This window comes from Sapajus apella, unplaced genomic scaffold (assembly GCF_009761245.1).
Source record: "Sapajus apella isolate SASKATOON/1434 unplaced genomic scaffold, GSC_monkey_1.0 scaffold74, whole genome shotgun sequence".
NCBI lineage: Eukaryota > Metazoa > Chordata > Mammalia > Primates > Cebidae > Sapajus > Sapajus apella.
In genome coordinates this window covers 3,388,121-3,409,362 of record NW_022437014.1, presented here as the reverse complement: position 1 = coordinate 3,409,362, position 21,242 = coordinate 3,388,121, and the positions used below count along the sequence as shown (strand labels likewise).

General features: G+C 36.3%; 1 protein-coding gene and 1 long non-coding RNA gene across 8 annotated transcripts in view; both read left to right on the top strand.

The window, feature by feature from the left end:
* Window positions 1-21,242, top strand: part of DDHD1 (DDHD domain containing 1) — a 110,765-nt gene that overhangs the window by 54,391 nt on the left and 35,132 nt on the right. For all 7 annotated transcript variants that reach the window (XM_032251094.1, XM_032251096.1, XM_032251095.1 and 4 more), the window contains 3 exons: window positions 998-1,126; window positions 2,475-2,622; window positions 14,970-15,076. In XM_032251094.1, coding sequence (XP_032106985.1) covers window positions 998-1,126; window positions 2,475-2,622; window positions 14,970-15,076 — 384 coding nt within the window. The remainder of the gene's footprint in view (window positions 1-997; window positions 1,127-2,474; window positions 2,623-14,969; window positions 15,077-21,242) is intronic.
* LOC116532040 lies at window positions 15,083-16,519 on the top strand. The gene is made up of 2 exons (XR_004260687.1): window positions 15,083-15,371; window positions 15,665-16,519. It is a non-coding gene; the product is annotated as an uncharacterized LOC116532040 (long non-coding RNA).

The window sequence follows — 21,242 nt, the reverse complement described above, 5'->3', positions numbered from 1 at the left end:
TTTTTTTTTTTTTTTTTTTGAGACTGCTCTCTCTGTGTGTGTTGCCCAGGCTAGAGTGCAGTGGCATGATCATAGCTCATTGCAGGCTGGACCACCTGGGCTCAAGCAATCCTCTTGCCTCAAGTGATCCTCCTGCCTCAGTCTCCCAAATAGCTGGAACCACAAGCACATATCACCATACCTAGCTAATTTTTGAGTGTTTTTTTTTTTTTTTTTTTCTTCTTCACAGAGAGGATCTCAATATTGTTGCCCAGGCTGCTATCAAACTCCTGGGCTCAAGCAGTCCTCCTGCCTCAACCTTCCAAAGTGCTGGGATTACAGGCATGAGCCACTATACCCAGCTAACAGTACTGATTTGAACATCATGATAGAAAAACATTTCCTTAATTTTGTATTACTAAAACATCTTTCAGTTTTTGATTTCTGCTGTGATGGACAATATCCAGTAATTGGCTTTACTATCCATTCCAAAATTACCTCATTTTCTAATAGATTATTATCTTCCCAGTTTAAAGGTAATTTTTTTTCCTCTGAATCTACTTTGTCTAGCATTTAGTGAAATTTTTACAGATCTTTTGATATTTTTAGTAAAATCAGAAGAAATAGAAGTTGCTATGTCAAAGCTATTGAGGGCTTGAGGTATATGTATATATGCCTTAGACCTAATGAAGAATTAGCTATATCCCCTGGGAAAGAGTTGTTTAATTATCAGAACACATAGAAACTGTGTATTAGAGGTTAAAATTATGATGGTTAAGTCACTCAGTGTTTTAAAAAGTTGTCATTCCCTGTAGCAGGATTAATCATTTATAAAATGAAGTTCCTACCTGTTAATTGAATCATATAACTTTTTTATGTGAAATAGTGTTTTATTGAACTGAGTTCCATATCTAAGTTTGTTAGGTAACATTGATTTAAAAATCTGAGTGTTATAATTTTTCACACGAATAAAGTTTGCCTTGGAGACCTTCAAAATAGCTTTTCCTTTTTGCAATAGCTATGCATAGTTTCAAGTTGAGTCGAAACCATGTGGACTGGCACAGTGTGGATGAAGTATATCTTTATAGTGATGCAACAACATCTAAAATTGCAAGAACAGTTACCCAAAAACTGGGATTTTCTAAAGGTAATTGTTAAATATTACTGTAGCTTATCAACATTTTGGGAATCTGACTTTTTTTCTTATATTCAAAATAGACTATTCATATCCGTTTTTAGTTTATTTTAAATATATTAAATTTAGTGACAGGTTCCTTTGTAAATGAAACTTTTATTAAGTTGGTTGAGTTTACATGTATCCATTAAGTAATAATTACATACTTAGAATGATTTGACAAGTTAATAAATGCCTTTTATACTTCTAAAAGCACAAAAGCTGCTAAACCTAAAACGTGGCAGTTGAAATATAGTGTCAAGGAAGATGAGGACTGAAAATTTTCCATCATATTTATCGACATGCAGGTCATTGGTGACTTAGATGGATTGATGGGGCAGAAGCCAGATAGACAGGGGTTGAAGCTTAAGTGGAAGGTGAGGCAATGGAAGCAATGAGAATAGACAACTCTTTTTTTTTCTTTTTTTAAGTTGGGGTCTCATTCTATCCCACAGGCTGGAGTGCGGTGGTGTAATCATAGCATACCATAATCTGGAACTAATTCCTGGGCTCAAGCAATCCCCCCAGCTCAGCCTCCTCGGTAGCTAGGATTACAGGCATGCACCACTATGCCCTGCTAATTTTTTTTATTTTGTAGAAACAGAATCTCCTTATGTTGTCCAGGCTGGTCTCAAATTTTTGGGCTCAAGCCATCCTCTCACCTTGGCCTCCCAAAGCTTTGGGATTTACAGGCTTGAACTGTGGTACCTGGCCTGACAACTCTTTAGAAAAGTTTGACTAAATGAAAGAAAAGAGAGAATGAAACCTGGGGAAGATCTGAGAGCATTATCAAAAAATAAATTTAAAAAGAATTTTAAAGTTTGATAAGATTTTAATATCCTATTTTAAAATTTGAATTTCATGAATAGTGAATGTGCTTGGATAGCTTTACAGTTGTTAATTGTATTTATTTTCTGAATTACCTTGCATAACTTTAGCCTATTTTGCCATTTGAATGGTCGTCTTTACTTTTCTGTTAGTAAGCTCTCTTTATATACTTAAGTAATTATGTGTTGTATTTTGCGTATTTTTTCCAGTTTGCCATTTCTTTGTTCCTAATATTTTCTTATTATAGAAGTTTTAAATTTTTATATATTCAGTATATTTCATTTATTTCTCTCTATGGTTTCTGGCTTTGGTGTTGTGTCCAGTTCACTTTATGTCAGAGCTGGTCAATATATACCATCTTACAGTTTTTATTTCCTCCCTCACAGCCAGTGAAATTTTTTCATAATATTCCTTTTTGTTCCTTTCAACTTATTGTGGAAAATGCTATTTCTCAGATTAAATAGTAAACTTAGAATTTTAATTTCTTTTACAGCATCAAGTAGTGGGACCAGACTTCATAGAGGTTACGTAGAAGAAGCCACATTAGAAGACAAGCCGTCACAGACTACCCATATTGTATTTGTTGTGCATGGCATTGGGCAGAAAATGGACCAAGGAAGAATTATCAAAAACACGGCCATGTAAGTTCTTTGATGAATACAGTCTATATCTAGTCTAGAATCCACATTTTCGTCCAGGGTATAAGAAATATTAACAGTATACTAATTCCAATGCATGTTCCTCCAGTGCCAGCTATTCTTATATTTCTTAAGTCATAGATAAAGTATCTGGACCAAATTTTGAAAGGGATTATATCTACAGGATGATGATGTTTGATTTTTCTCCCCAAAGTATGGAGAAGAAGGATTAAGGAAGGCTTGTTTAATCTAATATGTTAACTTTATAATCTAAAGTTGAAAGCAAGGAAAAGGTCTAGTTATGTCTTACTCTTTGAACTTCAGAAACGAAGAATACTGCAAGTGGAACAACTCTAAAAAGGCTAAGAATTAGCCAGTTAGCAGCTTAACCTATTGCTATCAAAAGGAAACTGAATTTTCTGTGGAAAACAGTGGATTATTTACCTACACACCAGACAGGTTATTTACCTCATTAGTTTATTTATATTCAGCTTTATCCTAAAACTTTCTAAGATTTTTTTTAGGGGTACATGTGATATTTGCATGTTTGAAAAACATTAAGGACTTTGTTAAAAGGGCATGTTAGGGTTAAGGGTTCCACCACAGATTTGGCTCTGAGCTAGCAACCAGTGTAGAGAAAAATATGGTTAGTTATAGATCATGTCATGAAAACAAGTGTGTTGTGGCAAGCCCAGTTTATTCGATTCTGAGACTTATAAAGACTTATTTGAGTCCTTATAAAGCAAACAGTGTATGATACTAGGAAGTATGTCCTCAGCAACACCTCTGTAATAATGATGCAATGCTGAGTTTTATTTTACTTTTTATTGTAACATCTCTTAATGCCAGCTAATGGATTAAAGTAAAAATACAATTCAACTTTTTAAAGAAAAAACTTTGTCTGATAGTGCCAGACCACCCTGATTCTTTCAATCTCCGTGGCTTATATTACAGGAATCTCTTTCCTCTGATACTGATTTTACTTTCTGATGAGTTATATATTACTTCCCATCATGTTTATATTTTTGTATTAGTGTGCAGATACTTTGCTGGGACATCTAGGAACCTGGGGACTAGGTTTACTTGCATATTCTCTCTGGAGCAATTGATAAATAAGAAGGTATCAGTTTGATTTCTTGGAGTACAAGTTAGGGAAATCCTAACCCGAAAAGATTTAAGCCAAAAGCAGGATTTAGTAACTCATAAAACTGAGGAGTCTAGGAGTAATATTGCCAAACAAGTCATCAAAATCCAGTTTTTATCTGCTCTGTCACTTTCATTTTGAAGCCATTCTCACACATCTCCTTTGATTCCAAATGTGATTCATATAATCTTGAGTTCAAATTCAAGAAGAAAGACTAAGTCTTTTTTTCCCAAAAGTCCCAGCTAGTCTGTGCATTTCAGTTACTAATGATGTTGCATCCAGCTTCCTGAATCTATGCATGTGGCCATGCGTGGTATGATTGGCTAAACTTGTCATATTCCCAACCTAGAATCAGATGGAAGTTGACTTCATCTTACTATAAGGAGAGCTAGAGCCACAGATAAAAATTGAGAGCTATTATTGGAAGTAGGATGAATGAATTCAATGAGGCTCAAAAAAAAAAAAAGAAAAGAAAAGAAAAAACAAGTGTCCACTAGAGGGAGGATTCTATCATGTCTTCATAGATGCGCCAATTTGATGGAAAATTCTACACATAACTCAGTAATTGAGGGAAAATAATCATATTAAAAGGAATTCCACACAATAAAAGATAGGCAAATTCATAGGATTTCTTACCATTTCCCTGCTTTCTGTCATTCCTAAGTTCAACGTTCAGGCCTTTACAGAAAGTAAAGTTAACTTCATCCCTCCCAGCTCCATCCTGAAGCCTGTGTGTACTTGTGATTGATTTGACAGCCTTTTGTTCTCTGAGGATTTCCTTAAATCATGTCTGAGATTCCTGGAAATGGAGAGTTTGCCTTCTTGTCCTTATTTTAGCAAACATGCTAATGATTAGTTCAAACTAGTTTTAATCACCTTTGTTCCAGAAAAATGTGTTTGCCACTTACGTATTGAGCAGCAAATCCTTAGACAACTTCTGGGAATGTCAGAATTAGTTTACTAAAAGGAATAAGTTGAAAACATTTTAAATACAATTGAATTTACGTTTTGTGGAGTTTTATTTCAAGGGATATCTTCGTAGAACTTGTATATCTAATGCCCTAAATTAGCCATTTTAAAGCTATAATTTTAGAATAATATAAAGAGGTTTTCAGTTAAACACAGTAGGTTGAACACATATCTTATTCTCTCCTGAAACCTCATTGAACATGATATAAAAAAAATTTTTAAACAGCAAAAAGGCATAAACCCACAAGTACAGAAAAAAATGGGAAACAAACAATAGCAGACAAGAATATCAACAAAACTTATTATTTTGAACAGGAAATACATTCATGTAGTTCACAAAATACTAAAATGTAGAGTAAAAAGGCTGATTCTCATTTCTGTCCCCATCTTCCCTCATTATCCTTTGTCCTTTTGTCCCAGTTTATAGTCTTCTAGATTTTCTTTAGGCATGTACAAATTTTTTTCTACACAAAAGGTGCATGCTGTACACTTCTGGACCTTGTTTTTGTTTGTTTATTTCAAAAATGTATTTTGGATCGCGTGAGCCCAGGAGCTCAAGGCTGTGGTGTGTGATGATCATGCCTGTGAGTAGGCAGTGCTCACAGGCAGCATTGGCAATGAAGCAAGACCTTTTTTTTTTTTTTTTTGAGACGGAGTCTCACTGTCTCACCCAGGGTGTAGTGCAGTGGCGCAATCTCGGCTCGCTGCAGCCTCCACCTCCCAGATTCAAGCTGTTCTCATGTCTCAGCCTCCCTAGTAGTTGAGACTACAGTCACATACCACCACACCCAGCTAATTTTTGTATTTTTAGTAGAGGCAGAATTTCACCATATTGATTAGGCTGGTCTCAAACTCCTAACTTCAAGTGGCCTTCCCACCTTGGCCTCTCAAACCACTGGGATTACAAGTGTGAGCCACTGGACCTGGCTGACCTCATCTCCTTAAAGAATATATGTATCTTGGAGATCACTGTTCATGATTTTCTGTTTATATTTTTTTCTATTTTTCTGTGTTTATACCACACGTATATTTTCTTAAAATCAATTAGTTTATGAGTTTTTTTTTCTAATTGAGAGGAATTATGAAGACTTATTTTTCACAGCTATTTAGTGATCCTCAGTTGTACAGTAATTCTTAAATGCCATTATTCTCTGTTCTCTTCTTACAATATAAGGCAAACATTCATTAGTCAGAGAACATGGAAGTTGAAATAAGTTTGTAAGAGGACTGAAATCATGGTTTTTGTGCATGCATAACAGCACAGTAATAGGTCATTGTCTGAATATAATATTTTTTAATTTTCTCTGTCGCCTGTTGGTCTCAGTGGTTCTTATGATATATTTTAGAAATAGATTTTACTATTTTTATTAAGGCAAATTTGAGCATATGGCCATAACATATCTACCTTTCTCTCTTTCCTCTCCCTCTCGCTGTTTTCCTCTTCTCTTCCCCAACCCCTGCTCTCCCTTCTCCTTCCCTCACTATTTTTTCATTTTTCTTTCCATGCCTTTTTTTTTAACAGTCACTCCAGTACTCCAGATGATTCAGTAGACCTACCTGTTTGATCATGATCAAACGAGTTTGCGATCATCCGAGAACTATGATAGTGATTCTGTGAAGGATTGTATAGATTTGCTTTAGGAAAAACAGCATTTTAAGCAGATAGTGTTTCTGAGTTTAGAACTCAAAATTAGGGTTTCGCAGCCACATCGCTATTGACATTTTTCACTGGATAACTTTTTGTTATGACAGCTGGCCTGTACAAAAATGTTAAGAGTATCCCTAGCCTTTTCTCACTTGATGCAAATAAAACCCTTAAATGTTACAATAAAAAATATCTGCAAACATTGCCAAATGTCCCTAGAAGTGCACGATTGTCCATGGTCAAGAGCCACTAATCTAAATGAACTCTCATGTGTGTAAATTCAAACAGCAACACATGTACCACTTCCTAATTACTATATTACAATGAAATATATAAGAACTATACAGCCATCAAAATTGAATGAGTGGGTAGAAAATATTAGAAATTTTAAAATATGTTCTTTCTTGCATATACTCATATTTGCTAAGACTGAACATTTGAAAAGATGGCAAAAAACTTTAAAAATGTTTCTGTGACCATTACTTGAGTATCTGATGTTAGACTCTGTGGGTAATAAGGCGATCCTGCCTTCAAGTCTAAAGTTTTGGCTATCATTTTATTTTCAGTGATGATAAAGGAAGCACGTCTTTTATTTTGGCAAAGTAGAATCTATTTAGGCTTCTTAAAATGCCGACTTTGGGGATATGCAATCAATAAACATAATTATAACGTAATGCTTTTTAAAATATACTGAAAATGGAGGAAGGTAGACTTTTCCACAAGTACTATTGGGATAAATAGATTTGCATATGGAAAAAATTGAATTGGATCCATTTCTCACACAAGGATAAATTTCAGTTGGATCACATTTAAGTGAAAGAAATGAAAGCAGGACATGGTAACACGTGCCTATAGTCCTAGCTACTTGGGAGCTGAAGCAGGAGAATTGCTTGAGACCAGGAGTTTGAGGCTGAAGTGCTCTATGTTCCACACTTAACGAATAGCCACTACACTTCAGCCAGGGCAGCATAACGAGACCTCATCTCTTTTAAAAAATGGAAAAGGGAAAGAAATGAAATTATACAAGTATTAGGGATTTTTTAAAGGAGAGTTTGAATTCTTCTAGAACTTGGGAATAGAAAAAAATATTCTATGACTTGATTCAGAAGAAATAAGGAAAAATACTGATAAATATTATATTGTCCAGAAAAAAAAATGTGGCAAAGAAAAAATAAGGTGAACTGAAAGAAAATATTTTCGACTTATAGATGAAGTATCCTTAATATGTAAAATCATCCTAAAAATAAAAATATGTTCAACCACCTTAAAGGAAAATGGGCTAAAGATATATGCACTAGTACCCAGTAAAAGAAATGGCTCTTAACCATATGACAGGTTTTTTTTTTTTTTTTTAGAGAGAGAGAGAGAGAGAGTTTTGCTCTGTTACCCAGACCTGGAGTGCAGTGGCGCAGCCTCAGCTCACTGCAGCCTCCACCTCCTGGGATCAAGTGATTCTCCTGCCTCAGCCTCCCAAATAGCTGGGACTACAGATATACACCACCACACCCCACTAATTTTTGTATTTTTTTAGTAGAGTCCGGATTTCACCATGTTGGCCAGGCTGGCCTCAGACTCCTGACCTCAAGTGATCCACCTGCCTCGGCCTCCCAAAGTGCTAGGATTACAGGCATGAGCCACCACACCCAGCCAGATGTTATTTCTTAACTATCAGATTAGCAAAAGTCCAAAATTTGACAACATGTTCTTTTGGCCAGGCGTAGGTAATAAATGTTCTCATACAACTGATGGAATGCAATGAAAAAGAGCATATGACAGTATCTATCAAAATTACATATGTATTTATCCTTTGACCCTGAAAGCCTACTTCCAGGACTCTATCCCAAAAAATATTATCAAAAATAAAAGAAACATGCACAAGCCTTTTGATTGCAGCATCACATAGGAAACTACTCAAACCTTCATCAGTGAGAGACGGGTTGATCAACTACGGCTATTATCAACTACAGGTGTTATCTATATAATGGAGTAGTGTGCAGTTGTAAAATAAAATAAGGAAGCTCTCTATGTATTACTCTGGTTCTTTGGAAAGATTCACAAAGTTGAGAACCTTTTAACTAGACCAAACAAGAGAAAAAGAAGATTCAAATTACTAAAATCAAAAGCAAAAGAGAGAACATTATTACTACCAACCTTACAGAAATAAAAAGGATTATAAGGGAATACTATGCACAATTCTATGCTAACAGAGTATGTCACCTAGATGAAATGGGCAAATTTCCAGAAACAAACTACCAAAACTGTTCACTTTCCAAGAGAGACACAAACTAGGAATACCGATCTGGTAATGAGTAAGAAATAGAAAGTCTCAGTAGACCTATAACAAGTAAAGCATTTCAGTTAATCAAAAAACTTCCCACCAAAGCAGCAAAAGCCCATGACCAGAAGATTGCACTGGTTAATTCTACCAAACATAAGAAGAATTCAGCTGGGTGCATTGGCTTGTGCCTGCAGTCTCCGCCCCATGGGAGGCTGAGGCAGGAGGATTGCTTGAGCACAGGAGTTTCAGTCTAATATACAACTGTTCCAGTGAATAGCCACTGCTTTTCAGCCTGGACAACATAGTAAGATCCTATCTCTTAAAAAACGTAGAGAAGAATTAGCACCACTTCTCTACAAACTCTCCAAAAAAATGAAGCCAGTATTACCCTGATACCAAAAACCAATGAATATCATGAAGAAAACTGTATAGCAATATCCCTTACTGAGTACAGACCACAGAAATCCTCAATGAAATGACAACAAACTGAATGTAGCAACATACATAAATGATCATATACCATGACTAAGTGGGATTTTTTTCTCGGGAATGTAAGATTGGGTCAACATTTTTTTTTAATCAAGGTATCCGCCACATGAATAGAATGAAGGGGAAAAAAAATGCCCTGTGATTTTCAGATACAGAAAAGGCATTTGAGAAAATCTCAACATACTTTAATAATAAAAGCCCTTAGGAAATTAGAAACAGAAGGCAGCTTTCTAAAGCTGGTAAAGGACCGCTACAAAAAGCCTGTGGCTAAACTTATTCTTTAATAGTGAAAGACTGAAAGCTGCTCCCTGAGATCAGGAACAAGACAAGGGTATGCACTCTCACCACTTCTGTTCAGCCTTGTACTGTACATTTCAGCCAGGGCAATTAAGCAAGAAAAGAAATAAAAGGCATCTTTATTAGAATGGAAGAGATAAAACTATCTGCAGATGACATGACATTATAAGTAGAAAGTACTTTAGTTCTTCAAAGGACACTGAAAAAATGAAGACAACCCTCAGAATGGGAGAAAATATTAGCAAATCACATATGTGATAAAGGCCTAGGTCCAGGATATATAAAGTACTCTTACAACCCAACAATTTTTTTAAAAGGCAGAACCCAGTTTTTTAAATGGGTAAAGGATTTGAGTAGACACTTGTTCAAATAGGATATAAAATGGCCAATAATCTCATGAAAAGATGCTCAGCGTCTTTAATTATTAGAGAGATGTGACCTCGAACACTACCGCTTTAAAGGTACCGCTTTATACCCACTAGGATAACTTACCAAAAAGATGGAAATTAACAAGTATTAGCTAGGATGAAGAAAAATCGCAACCCTTACATGTTGCTGGTGAAATGAGAAAGTAGTACAGCTGCTTTGGAGAGTTTGGTAGTTCTTCAAAAAGTTAAAGGAAGTTAGTGTATGAGCCAGCATTATCACTCCTATATGCATACCCAAGAGATTTGAAAATGTATGTCCACAAAAACTCATTAAAGAATGTTCATAGAAGCATTATTTATGATAACCGAAAAATGAAAGCAACCCAAACATCCATCAACTGATGAGTGGCTAAACAAGAGTGGCATATTTATGTAATGAAATACTATTCAACAATGAAAAGCAATGAAGTACTGATTTATGATGCACATAGATGAGACTTGAAAACATTACATTAACTGAAAAGCCAGACACAAAAAGGCCCCATATTGTATGATTCTATTTATATGAAATGTTCAAAATAGGCAAATCTGCTGAAAGTAGATTAGTGGGTGCCAGTGGGTGGGAGGAGAAGGGATAGAGAGTAACTGCTAATGGGAATGGTGTTTCTGGGGTGATGAGAGTGTTATGAAATTAGATAATGGTGAGAGTTGCATAACTCTTTGAATATACTAAAGCCACATTTAAAAAAAAAAAAAAAAACTAGTGAAGTTGTTTCAAAAGCACTCAGAAGCCAACTTGAAGATATTCACGGACCTAAAATAGGAGACAATTTGAGCCTTGGTAAGGATAATAACTATAGTGTATATGCATCAAATATGCTTAAATCTATGAGTTAGTAATGACATCAAAATGTATATAACCTAATGACTTGTTATTTTGAAAACTGTTGATAAAAAGGAAGAATTAACCATTTATCCTGCCTTTTCTGGATTATCTGTGCCTCAATTCATGCAAAAACTATTTGGTTATACCTCACTGTAGGTAAATATTTAATGTAAGGAAATTTCTCTTCCCAGAAGTATAAGCTTATAAACAAATGAAGAGTGATGGAATTTAAAAGGCACTTTTGCTACCATGATAAACTAATGTGTTTCAACAATGGTCATCAGTAACCTCTATCATCACCAAAAAGAGAAAAGAGTTTTATGTACCTATGTATGTGTGGACTAGTAGTTTCACCAAAACAGAGCCTAAATCTAATGAAGCCCCTATAACTACCAAATTATAGAAAACAGAAGAAAGAACGTGTTAAATAGCACCATAGGGATGCAGTGAGTTAAAATCAGACTCTAAGTAACTCTATAGGACACATACACAAAAAATTACAGGTATACCTCAAAGATATTGTGGGTTTGGTTCCATACCACTGCAGTAAAGCAGATATCATAATTGAGTTGCACAACTTGACTTCTCAGTGCATATGAAAGTTATGTTTACCCTACACTGTAAACATTAAGTATGTGATACTTATTAAGTATGTGATAGCAGTATGTCCCTAAAAATCAATGTGCATATCTTAATTTTAAAGTGCTATACTGCTAAACACTGCTAATGATTATCTGAGGCTTCAGTGAGTTCACAGCAACTTTTTGCTGTTGAAGGGTCTTGCCTCTATGTTGATGGCTGCTGACTGATTGGGATGGTAGTTGCCAAAGTTTGGGGTGGGCGTGACAATTTCTTAAACCAAGACAGCAGTGAAGTTAGTCACATTGATTGGTTCTTCCTTTCATGAAAGATTTCTCTGCACCATGCAATGCAGTTTGAGAGCATTTTACCCACTATAGAGTTTCAAAATTTGAATCAATTCTCTTAAACCCTGCCACTGCTTTATCAACTAAGTTTATGGCATATTCTGAATTATTTGTTGTCATTTCAACAATATTCAGATCTTTACCAAGAGTCCATCTCAAGAAACTAATTGTTTATCCATAAGAAGCAACTACTCTTCCACTGAAGTTTTCTCATGAAGTTGCAGCAATTCAGTCACATATTCACACTCTTCTTAAATTAGTTCTCTTGCTATTTCCAATACATCTGTAGTTACTTCCCCACTGGAGTCTTGAGCCCCTCAATGTCATTTATGAGGGTTGGAATCCATTTCTTCCAAACTTCTGGAATGTTGACATTTTCACCCCTCATGAATCACAAATGTTCTTATTGGCATTCTTTCCAGTATATTTTCAGTTTACTTTTCCCAGATTCATCCACTATCTATAGCATCCAGAGCATTATAAAATTTGTTTCTTAAATGTAAAACTTAAAAGTCAAATTTACTCCTTGATCCATGGGCTGCAGAGTGGATACTGTGTTAGCAGGTGTGGAAACAACATTTATCTCTTTGTACATCTCCATCAGAGCTCTTGAGTGACCAGGTATATTGTCAATGGGCAGTAATCATTTGAAATGAATATTTTTTATTCTGAGCAGTAGGTCTCAACAGTAGGCTTAAACTATTCAGTAAGCCATGCTGTAAAAATGTGCTGCTATTCAGGCTTTGTTGTTCCATTTATAGAGCATAGGTACAGTAGATTTAGCATAATTTTTAAGGGCCCTAGGATATTTGGGATGGTCAGTGAGCATTGGCCTCAACTTCCAAGTTAACAGCTGCATTAGCTCTTTACAAGAGAGTCAGCCTGTCCTTTGAAAATTTGAAGCCAGGCATTGACTTCTTCCTCTCTAGCTGTGAAAGTCCTAGGAATCTTTTTCTGTTAGAAGGCTTTTTTGTCTACATTGAGAATATGTTGTTTAGTGTAGCAACCTTCGTTGATTATCTTGGCTAGATCTTCTGGATAACTTGCTACAGCTTCTACATTACTGCTTACCTTGCACTTTTATGTTACAGAGACAGCTTCTTTCCTTAAACCTCGTGCACTAATCTGCTAGCTTCAGACTTTTCTTCTGTAGCTTCTTTGCCTCTGTCAGCCTTTTAGAATTGAAAAGAGTTAAGGTGTTGCTCTGGATTAGGCTTTGGCTTAAAGGGAAAGTTGTAGCTGTTTTGATCATCTATCCAGACCACTAAAACTTTCTCCTTAACAATAAGGCTTTTTCGTTTTCTTATCATTTGTGTTCACTGGAGTAGTACTTTTAATTTCTTTCAAGAACTTTTCCTTTGCTTTCACAGATTGGCCAACTGGTACAAGAGGTCCAGCTTTTGGCGTGGCTGACTTTTGACATGCCTCCCTCACTAAGCTCAGTTATTTCTGGTTACTGATTTGCAGTGAGAGATACGCAATTCTTCCTTTCACTTAAGCACCTAGAGGCCAGTGTGGAATTCTTTTTTTTTTTTTTTTTTTGAAATGGAGTTTCACTCGTGTTACCCAGGCTGGAGTGCAATGGCGCGATCTCGGCTCACCGCAACCTCCGCCTCCCGGGTTCAGGCAATTCTCCTGCCTCAGCCTCCTGAGTAGCTGGGATTACAGGCACGCACCACCATGCCCAGCTAATTTTTTGTATTTTTAGTAGAGACGGGGTTTCACCATGTTGACCAGGATGGTCTCGATCTCTTGACCTCGTGATCCACCCGCCTCGGCCTCCCAAAGTGCTGGGATTACAGGCTTGAGCCACCGCACCCGGCCCAGTATGGAATTCTTAAGTGCTGCAATCTCAATATTGTTGTGTTTCAGGGATAATTGGGAAGCCTTTGGAGCAGGAGTAAAGTTGGGGAATAGCTGATCAGTGGAACAGTCGGACAACATACATTTATCATTTAAGCTCATCTTATACAGGTGCAGTTCACCATAGTAGATGTAGTAATAATGAACAAGTTTGAAATATTGTGAGGATTACAAAATGTGACACAGAGACACAGAGTGAGCACATGCTGTTGGGAAAATGGCACTAATAGACTTGCTCCATACGAGGTTGCCACAGACCTTCCGTTTTTTAAAAGGTGGAGAAAAAGGCAGTATCTGCAGAGTGCAGTTTTTTAAAAACTGAATACGTAAAACAAGGTATGCCCTTACAAAGTAAAATAGAGAAAGTAGCCTGTAGTAGAGACATGTCTTCCAATTGCAGTGCATGGACTGTATTTAGAGCTCAATTTAAACAAGTGTAAAAAAATTTTTAATGTGATTCTAAAGTAATAGTTATAGTCCAGCTAGGAAAATAGGACCACTGAACTACATATTTGCTGAAATTAAGAATTATTAATTTTTTTGGCATGATAATACTGAATAGGTTATGTTCTTCTTATATTTTTAAAATATATACTGAACTGGCCGGGTGTGGTGGCTGAAGCCTGTAATCCCAGCACTTTGGGAGGCCGAGGCGGGTGGATCATGAGGTCAAGAGATCGAGACCATCCTGGTCAACATGGTGAAACTCCGTCTCTACTAAAAATACAAAACATTAGCTGGGCATGGTGGCACGTGCCTGTAATCCCAGCTACTGAGGAGGTTGAGGCAGGAGGATTGCCTGAACCCAGGAGGTGGAGGTTGCGGTGAGCCGAGATTGCACCGTTGCACTCCAGCCTGGGTAACAAGAGTGAAACTCTGTCTCAAAAAAGTATATATATATATGTACTGAACTACAGACAAAATAATGCACTAACAATTAGGATTTGCTTAAATATGGGGGAAAGGAGTGACTACTAAAGGAATAGCATGAGGGAGTTTTTCTGGATGAACTGTTCTGAATTGTGTAATACTAATCACAAATCTGCTATATAACTGACACCAAAAGGGGGAAAGGGATCAATTTTATGGTATCTTGATATTTTTAATAAAATTTTAAAATTCATATTATAGGAAGAATGAATAGAATAGATGAAGTAAGTGTGTCATGACTTGATAATATTTGGAGCTGGGTGATGGCACAGAGGTATTCATTATACCATTCTGTTCACTAAAAATTCCTATCTATAATTATTTAGAATATAATGTAAAAGCTTAGAATATTTGAAATCATAGATGGCAAATTTAGGAAAATAACTTTGAAATGAAGGTATCCTAGTATTGCAAACTTGCTTAGTGTAGTGGAATGTAATTGGACAAAGCTGTAAGCAAATGGAAGTGTTATGATTAAACGTATTTTATATCATATGAATATATATGTGAAGTTATTCTCATAAAGCTTTGTATTTTATTGTTGTTGTTTTTTAGGATGAGAGAGGCTGCAAGAAAAATAGAAGAAAGGCATTTTTCCAACCATGCAACACATGTTGAATTTCTGCCTGTTGAGTGGCGGTCAAAACTTACTCTTGATGGAGGTATGTTTTGTTTAAAACTTTAATGATTTAGCCAATAGCAAACTTTGACCAAAGTAAATGCAGAAAGTTTTAAAAAACACTCTTTGTTTATTCAGGACATAGTGTCTTCAGTTTAATTGTCTTGAAATATACTCTTTGTTCTAGATTATTTAAGAAAATAAAATCCATCGATTTATAGAATAATTATGATGACTTATATCATTTGGACCACGATATAGATTTCATAGATAGTACTCTTTTCATGCATGCCCTCTGGATTATGAGGGCGGGTGGAGGGACATAGCAGGAACAGAATGTTTTCTAAGGTTTTTTTTTTTTTTTTTTTTTTGAGACGGCGTTTCACTCTTGTTACCCAGGCTGGAGTGCAATGGCGTGATCTCGGCTCACCGCAACCTCCGCCTCCCAGGTTCAGGCAATTCTCCTGCCTCAGCCTCCTGAGTAGCTGGGATTACAGGCACGCGCCACCATGCCCAGCTAATTTTTTGTAGTTTTAGTAGAGACGGGGTTTCACCGTGTTGACCAGAATGGTCTCGATCTCTTGACCTCGTGATCCACCCGCCTCGGCCTCCCAAAGTGCTGGGATTACAGGTTTTCTAAGGTTTTTAACACTAACTTGATTTGTCAGTACTTTAAAAATATTTGTTGACCACAATTGCATGCAAACTTAACAATTTTATTTCTAATAATTTTCCTCCCATAATTGGAAGATTAAAATCTCAGGTTTTTTGTTTTCCTTTGTTGTTTTTCATACATTCACTGGGCTGGTGAATTACCAACTAGCATAGAGAAGTTGTACATTTGTTTAAATAAGATCAGTTTAGTTGTCATCCTTAAAGAGCTATCAGCCAAAATATGTCTTTCTTTACACAAAGTTATGTCCCTTAAATATTAAAACCATAAAAACAGAATGTTTAGATTATTAACATAATCTGCAAAATTAGAGAGCTGTACTGAATATAGTAGCAGCTGCCATTTGCTGAGCCTTTTGCTGTGCCTTTTGCTGTTGTATTGCCTATTGCTATTGCAGACTGTGCCTGGCAGTCTGCTATGCATTTTACATGGAGTATCTCATTTAACTGTCTGAAAAATCGATGAAGTACCTACTTTATTTTCTCCATTTTACTGATAAGAAAACTGAAACTCAGTAAAAGGTGAATTTAACTAAGAGAGATAGCAGAATCTAGCTCTGTATGATGCCAGAGCCCATGTTTATCACAGTGCTAAACTGCCTCCCTGGGTGACTTACAAGGATTCTTCCAGGTCTATGATTCTGTCTCATAGTCATTTAGGAATGTCAGTTGTAGTTTATCAAACCCAAATGGCATCAAAAATTATAATGAGTTAAAAAAAAGAAATGTTACTGACTAAAACAGATCTCAGCACCAGCGGTTCAAATGTAAAGCTCTAGTGTAATAACAACATGATCCCTTGAAGTTTTCCCATTCATACAGGTAAATTGCTCAGGGTTCTTAGGAAAGTATATAATATGGATGAATCAATGTTTAGAAAAACTCCTGAGTTTGTCATTTCTCTTAGGTTTAGGCTACTGTGGTAGTGTCAAAGACATTCTGATGAGTGAAAGAAGCCAGTCTTGAAAGTTTATATACTTTATGCTTCCATTTTTAAGATATTTTGGAAAAGGCAAAACCTAGAGACAGAGAACAGATTATTGGTTAGCAGGGGTTAGGGGAAGCAGAAGGATTTGAATTTATAGGGGCACCATGTGGAAGTTTTTTGGGGTAATGGAACAGTTCAGTATCCTGATTATGGCAGTAGTTACATAAAACTACACATGCATTAAAACTCAGTCAATTTTATCGTTTGTAAATTTAAAAATAATTTTTAAAAGGGTATCTACCTATAGCAAATATCAATGTGTTCTTTGGTAGTGAAAGGCTAAAAACATTTCCTTTAAATCAGGAATGAGCCAAAGATATCCACTCTTAAAACTTAAACATTCTACTTGAATGTCTTAGCAATGCAATAAGATATGACAAAGAAATAATAAATAATAGTTACAAAGGCTTAGAAACATGTTTCGATTTGTAGGTCATATGGTTGTCTATTCAGAATATGCAAAAGAATATACAGAAAAATTATTAAGCTGTGCACAGTGGTGTGTGGCTGTAGTTCCAGCTACTCGGGAGGCATAGGCAAGAGGATCACTTGAGTCTGGGAGTTCTGTGCTATGCCAATCAGGTGTTCACACTAAGTTCACTATTGATACAGTGACCTCTCAGGAGCAGGGAACCACCAACTTGCTGAAGGAGAGGTGAAAGACCCCAGGTTGGAAACAAAGCAGGCCAAAACTCCTGTGATGATCATTAGTGGGATCATACCTGAGAATAATTACTACACTCCAGTATTCAGGGGCAACAGAGAGACCCCATATCTGAAAATTAAAAAAAAAAATTATTAGAATTAATAAGATAGTTTATTAAGATTGTGAAATAGAAATTCCATATATAAACAGAATTGCATTTCAGTATACCAGGAACAGACAAATAGCATCAATAGCAAAAGATGTATATTTATGTTAGAAATTAAAGGAACTATCAAAAGACCTTAAACACAACTTAAAGGTAATTTCCTTAGATTGGATAATTCATTATTTTAGAGGTGTTGATTCTCCCAAATTGATCTATATATTCCATGTAATTCCAATTAGAATTTCCAGAGTTTTTCATGATGCTTGACAAGCTGATTCTAAAATGATTATCAAAGAACAAAGGGATAAACAATCAACAAAATGAAGAGACAACCCACAAATTGTGATAAAATATTTGCTAACTACTCATCTGACAAGAGATTAATAAACAGAATATATAAGGAGCTCAAAGAACTCTATAGGAAAAAAATTGAATGATCCCCAAAAATGGGCAAAAGATTTGATAGGTATTTTTAAAAAGAAGACATACAAATGGCAAACAGACACATGAAAAGGTGCTCAACATCATTGATCATCAGTAAAAGGCAAATCACAAATACATGAAATATCATCTCACCCCAGTTAAAATGGCTGTTTTCCAAAAGACAAGCAATAACAAATGCCGAAGAGGATGTGGAGTACACTGTTGGTGGGAATGTAAATTAGTGCAATCACTATGGAGAACAATTTGGAAGTTCCTCAAAAAACTAAAAATAGAATTACCATATAATCCAGTAATCCCACTGCTGGGTATATACCAAAAAGAAAGGTAGTTAATATATTGAATAGGTGTCTGCAGAGTCCTGTGTCTGTTGCAGCACTGTTTAGCCAAGATTTGAAAGTAACTTAAGTGTCTATCAACAGATGCATGGATAAAGAAAATGTGGTACGTAAACACAATGGAGCTATAAAAAAAAGAGTAATAATAGCCTGTCATTTGAAACAACATGCATGGAACTGGAGGTCATTATGTTAAGTGAAATAAGCCAGGCACAGAAAGAAAAATATCATATGTTCTCATTTGTGGGATCAAAACAACTGAACTTATGTAGATAGAGATCAGGATGGTTATAAGAGGCTGGGAAGGGTACTGGGGAGGTGGGGATGGTTAGTGGGTACAGAAAAATAGAATGAATAAGACCTAGTATTTCATTACACAACAGGGTGACTATAATCAGTAATAAGTTAATGGCACATTTTAAAATAACCAAAAGAGTAGAATTGGATTGTTTATAACACAAAGGATAAATGCTTGAGGGGATGGTTACCCATTTTCTGTGACATGATTACTATGTATTACATGCCTTTATCAAAATATCTCATGTACCCTATGAATGTGTATACTAAAGGAACAAAGGTCTGAAAAGAGCCAAAACACAGAATGATGGATTTGAGGAGGGGAGTCTTGTCCTACTAGGTAGCCAGACTTATTACTGTATTTAAACTTCCATAAATATCCTTTGCACAACAATAGGCAAATAGACCAGTGATTAGATACTCCCTAAACAGACCTGTGCTTAATTTGGAAACCTTACATGTATCAGAGCTGGCATTACAGATCGTTAGTGAAAGGATGGTGTGTTCCATAAATGATATATGGTAACTGGGTGTCCTATGGGGGGAAAAAAAAATGATCTCTACTTCACATTTTACATGGATCAAAAACATAATATACAAAAGCCAAGACTTTAGAACTTTTTAGAAAGATACGCAAAACAGTATCTTTATAACTCAAAGTGGAAGGAACGTATTCTTAATATATTAAAAAAAATAAAATGTTTGGTTAGATTAAAATTAAGGACTTCTCTTTACCATTAGGCCATAAAAAATGAAAGACAAGCCACAAACTGGGAAAAAGATGTTATAACAGAACAACAGATATAACTGCCAAAGGTTTGATATCCAAAATAAAGGACAGGAAACTTAGGTGGGAAAGAAACGATTTTTTTAAATTTATATATGTATATTTTTCTAGTAATCAAGGAGATGCAAATTAAAGCCACAGTGAAATATCATTCACACCCATCAGGCAAAGATTTAAGAAAGTGACAATACTGGGGGATCCAAGATGGCCAATTAGGAGCAGCTCAGGATTGCAGCTCCCAGCGAAAGCCCAGAGGCTGCTGCAGGTGATCCCCAGGCAAACAGAGCCTGGAGTGGACCTCAGCAGTCCTACAGCAGAGGGGCCTGACTGGTAGAAGGAAAACTAAGGAACAGAAAGAAATAACTTCATCATCAACAAACTGGACGTCCACTCAGAGACCCAGTCTGAAAGCAACTACAAAGACAACAGGTGGATAAATCCACAAAAATGGGAAGAAACCAGCGCAAAAAGGATGAAAACACCTGAAACCAGAATGCTTCTCCTCCTACAAGGGATCACAACTCCTCACCAGCAAGGGAACAAGGCTGGATAGAGAATGAGTGTGATGAATTCACAGAATCAGGCTTCAGAAGGTGGGTAATAAGAAACTTCGCTGAGCTAAAAGAACATGTTCTAACCCATTGCAAAGAAACTAAGAACCTTGAAAAAAGATTTGATGAAATGCTAATAAGAATAAACAGAGAGGAATATAAGTGAATTGATGGAGCTGAAAAACACAACATGAGAACTTCACAAAGCATACACAACTTTCAACAGCCAAACTGACCAAGCAGAAGAAGGGATATCAGAGTTCGAAGATCAAATCAATGAAATAAAACAAGAAGGCAAGATTAGAGAAAAAAGGGTAAAAAGGAATGAACAAAGTCTCCAAGAAATACGGGACTATGTGAAAAGACCTCATCTACCTTTGATAGGTGTACCTGAATGTGACAGAGAGAATGAATCCAAGCTGGAGAATACTCTTCAGAATATCATCCAGGAAAACTTCCCCAACCTAGCAATACAGGCCAATATTCAAGTCCACGAAATACAGAGAATGCCACAAAGATATTCCTGAAGAAGAACAACCCCAAGGCACATAATCATCAGATTCACCAGGGTTGAAAGGAAAGAGAAAATGCTAAGGACAGCCAGAGAGAAAGGTCGGGTGACCCACAAAGGGAAGCCCATCAGACTCACAGCAGATCTTCAGCAGAAACCCTACAAGCCAGAAGAGAGTGGGGGCCAATATTCAACATCCTTAAAGAAAAGAACTTTCAACCCAGAATTTTATATCCAGCCAACTAAGCTTCCTAACTGAAAGAGAAATAAAATCCTTAATGAACAAGCAATTACTACGAGATTTCATCATCACCTGGCCTACTTACAAGAGCTCCTGAAAGAAGCACTAAACATAGAAAGGAACAACCAGTACCAGCCACTCCAGAAACATACCAAACGGTAAAGAGCATCGACACGATGAAGAATTACATCAACTAATGAGCAAAACAGGTAGCTAGCATCAAAATGGCAGGATCAAATTCACACATAACAATATTAACCCTAAATGTAAACGGGCTAAATGCCCCAATCAAAAGACACAGACTGGCAAACTGGATGAAAAGCCAAAACCCATCTGTGTGCTGTATCCAGGAAACCCACCTCACATGCAAGGATACATAAAGGCTCAAAATAAAAGGATGGAGGAAGATTTACCAAGCAAATGGAGAACAAAAAAAAAAAGCTGAAGTTGCAATTTTCGTCTCTGACAAAACAGACATTAAACAAACAAAGATCAAAAAGAGACAAAGGGCCGGGCGCGGTGGCTCAAGCCTGTAATCCCAGCACTTTGGGAGGCCGAGGCGGGTGGATCA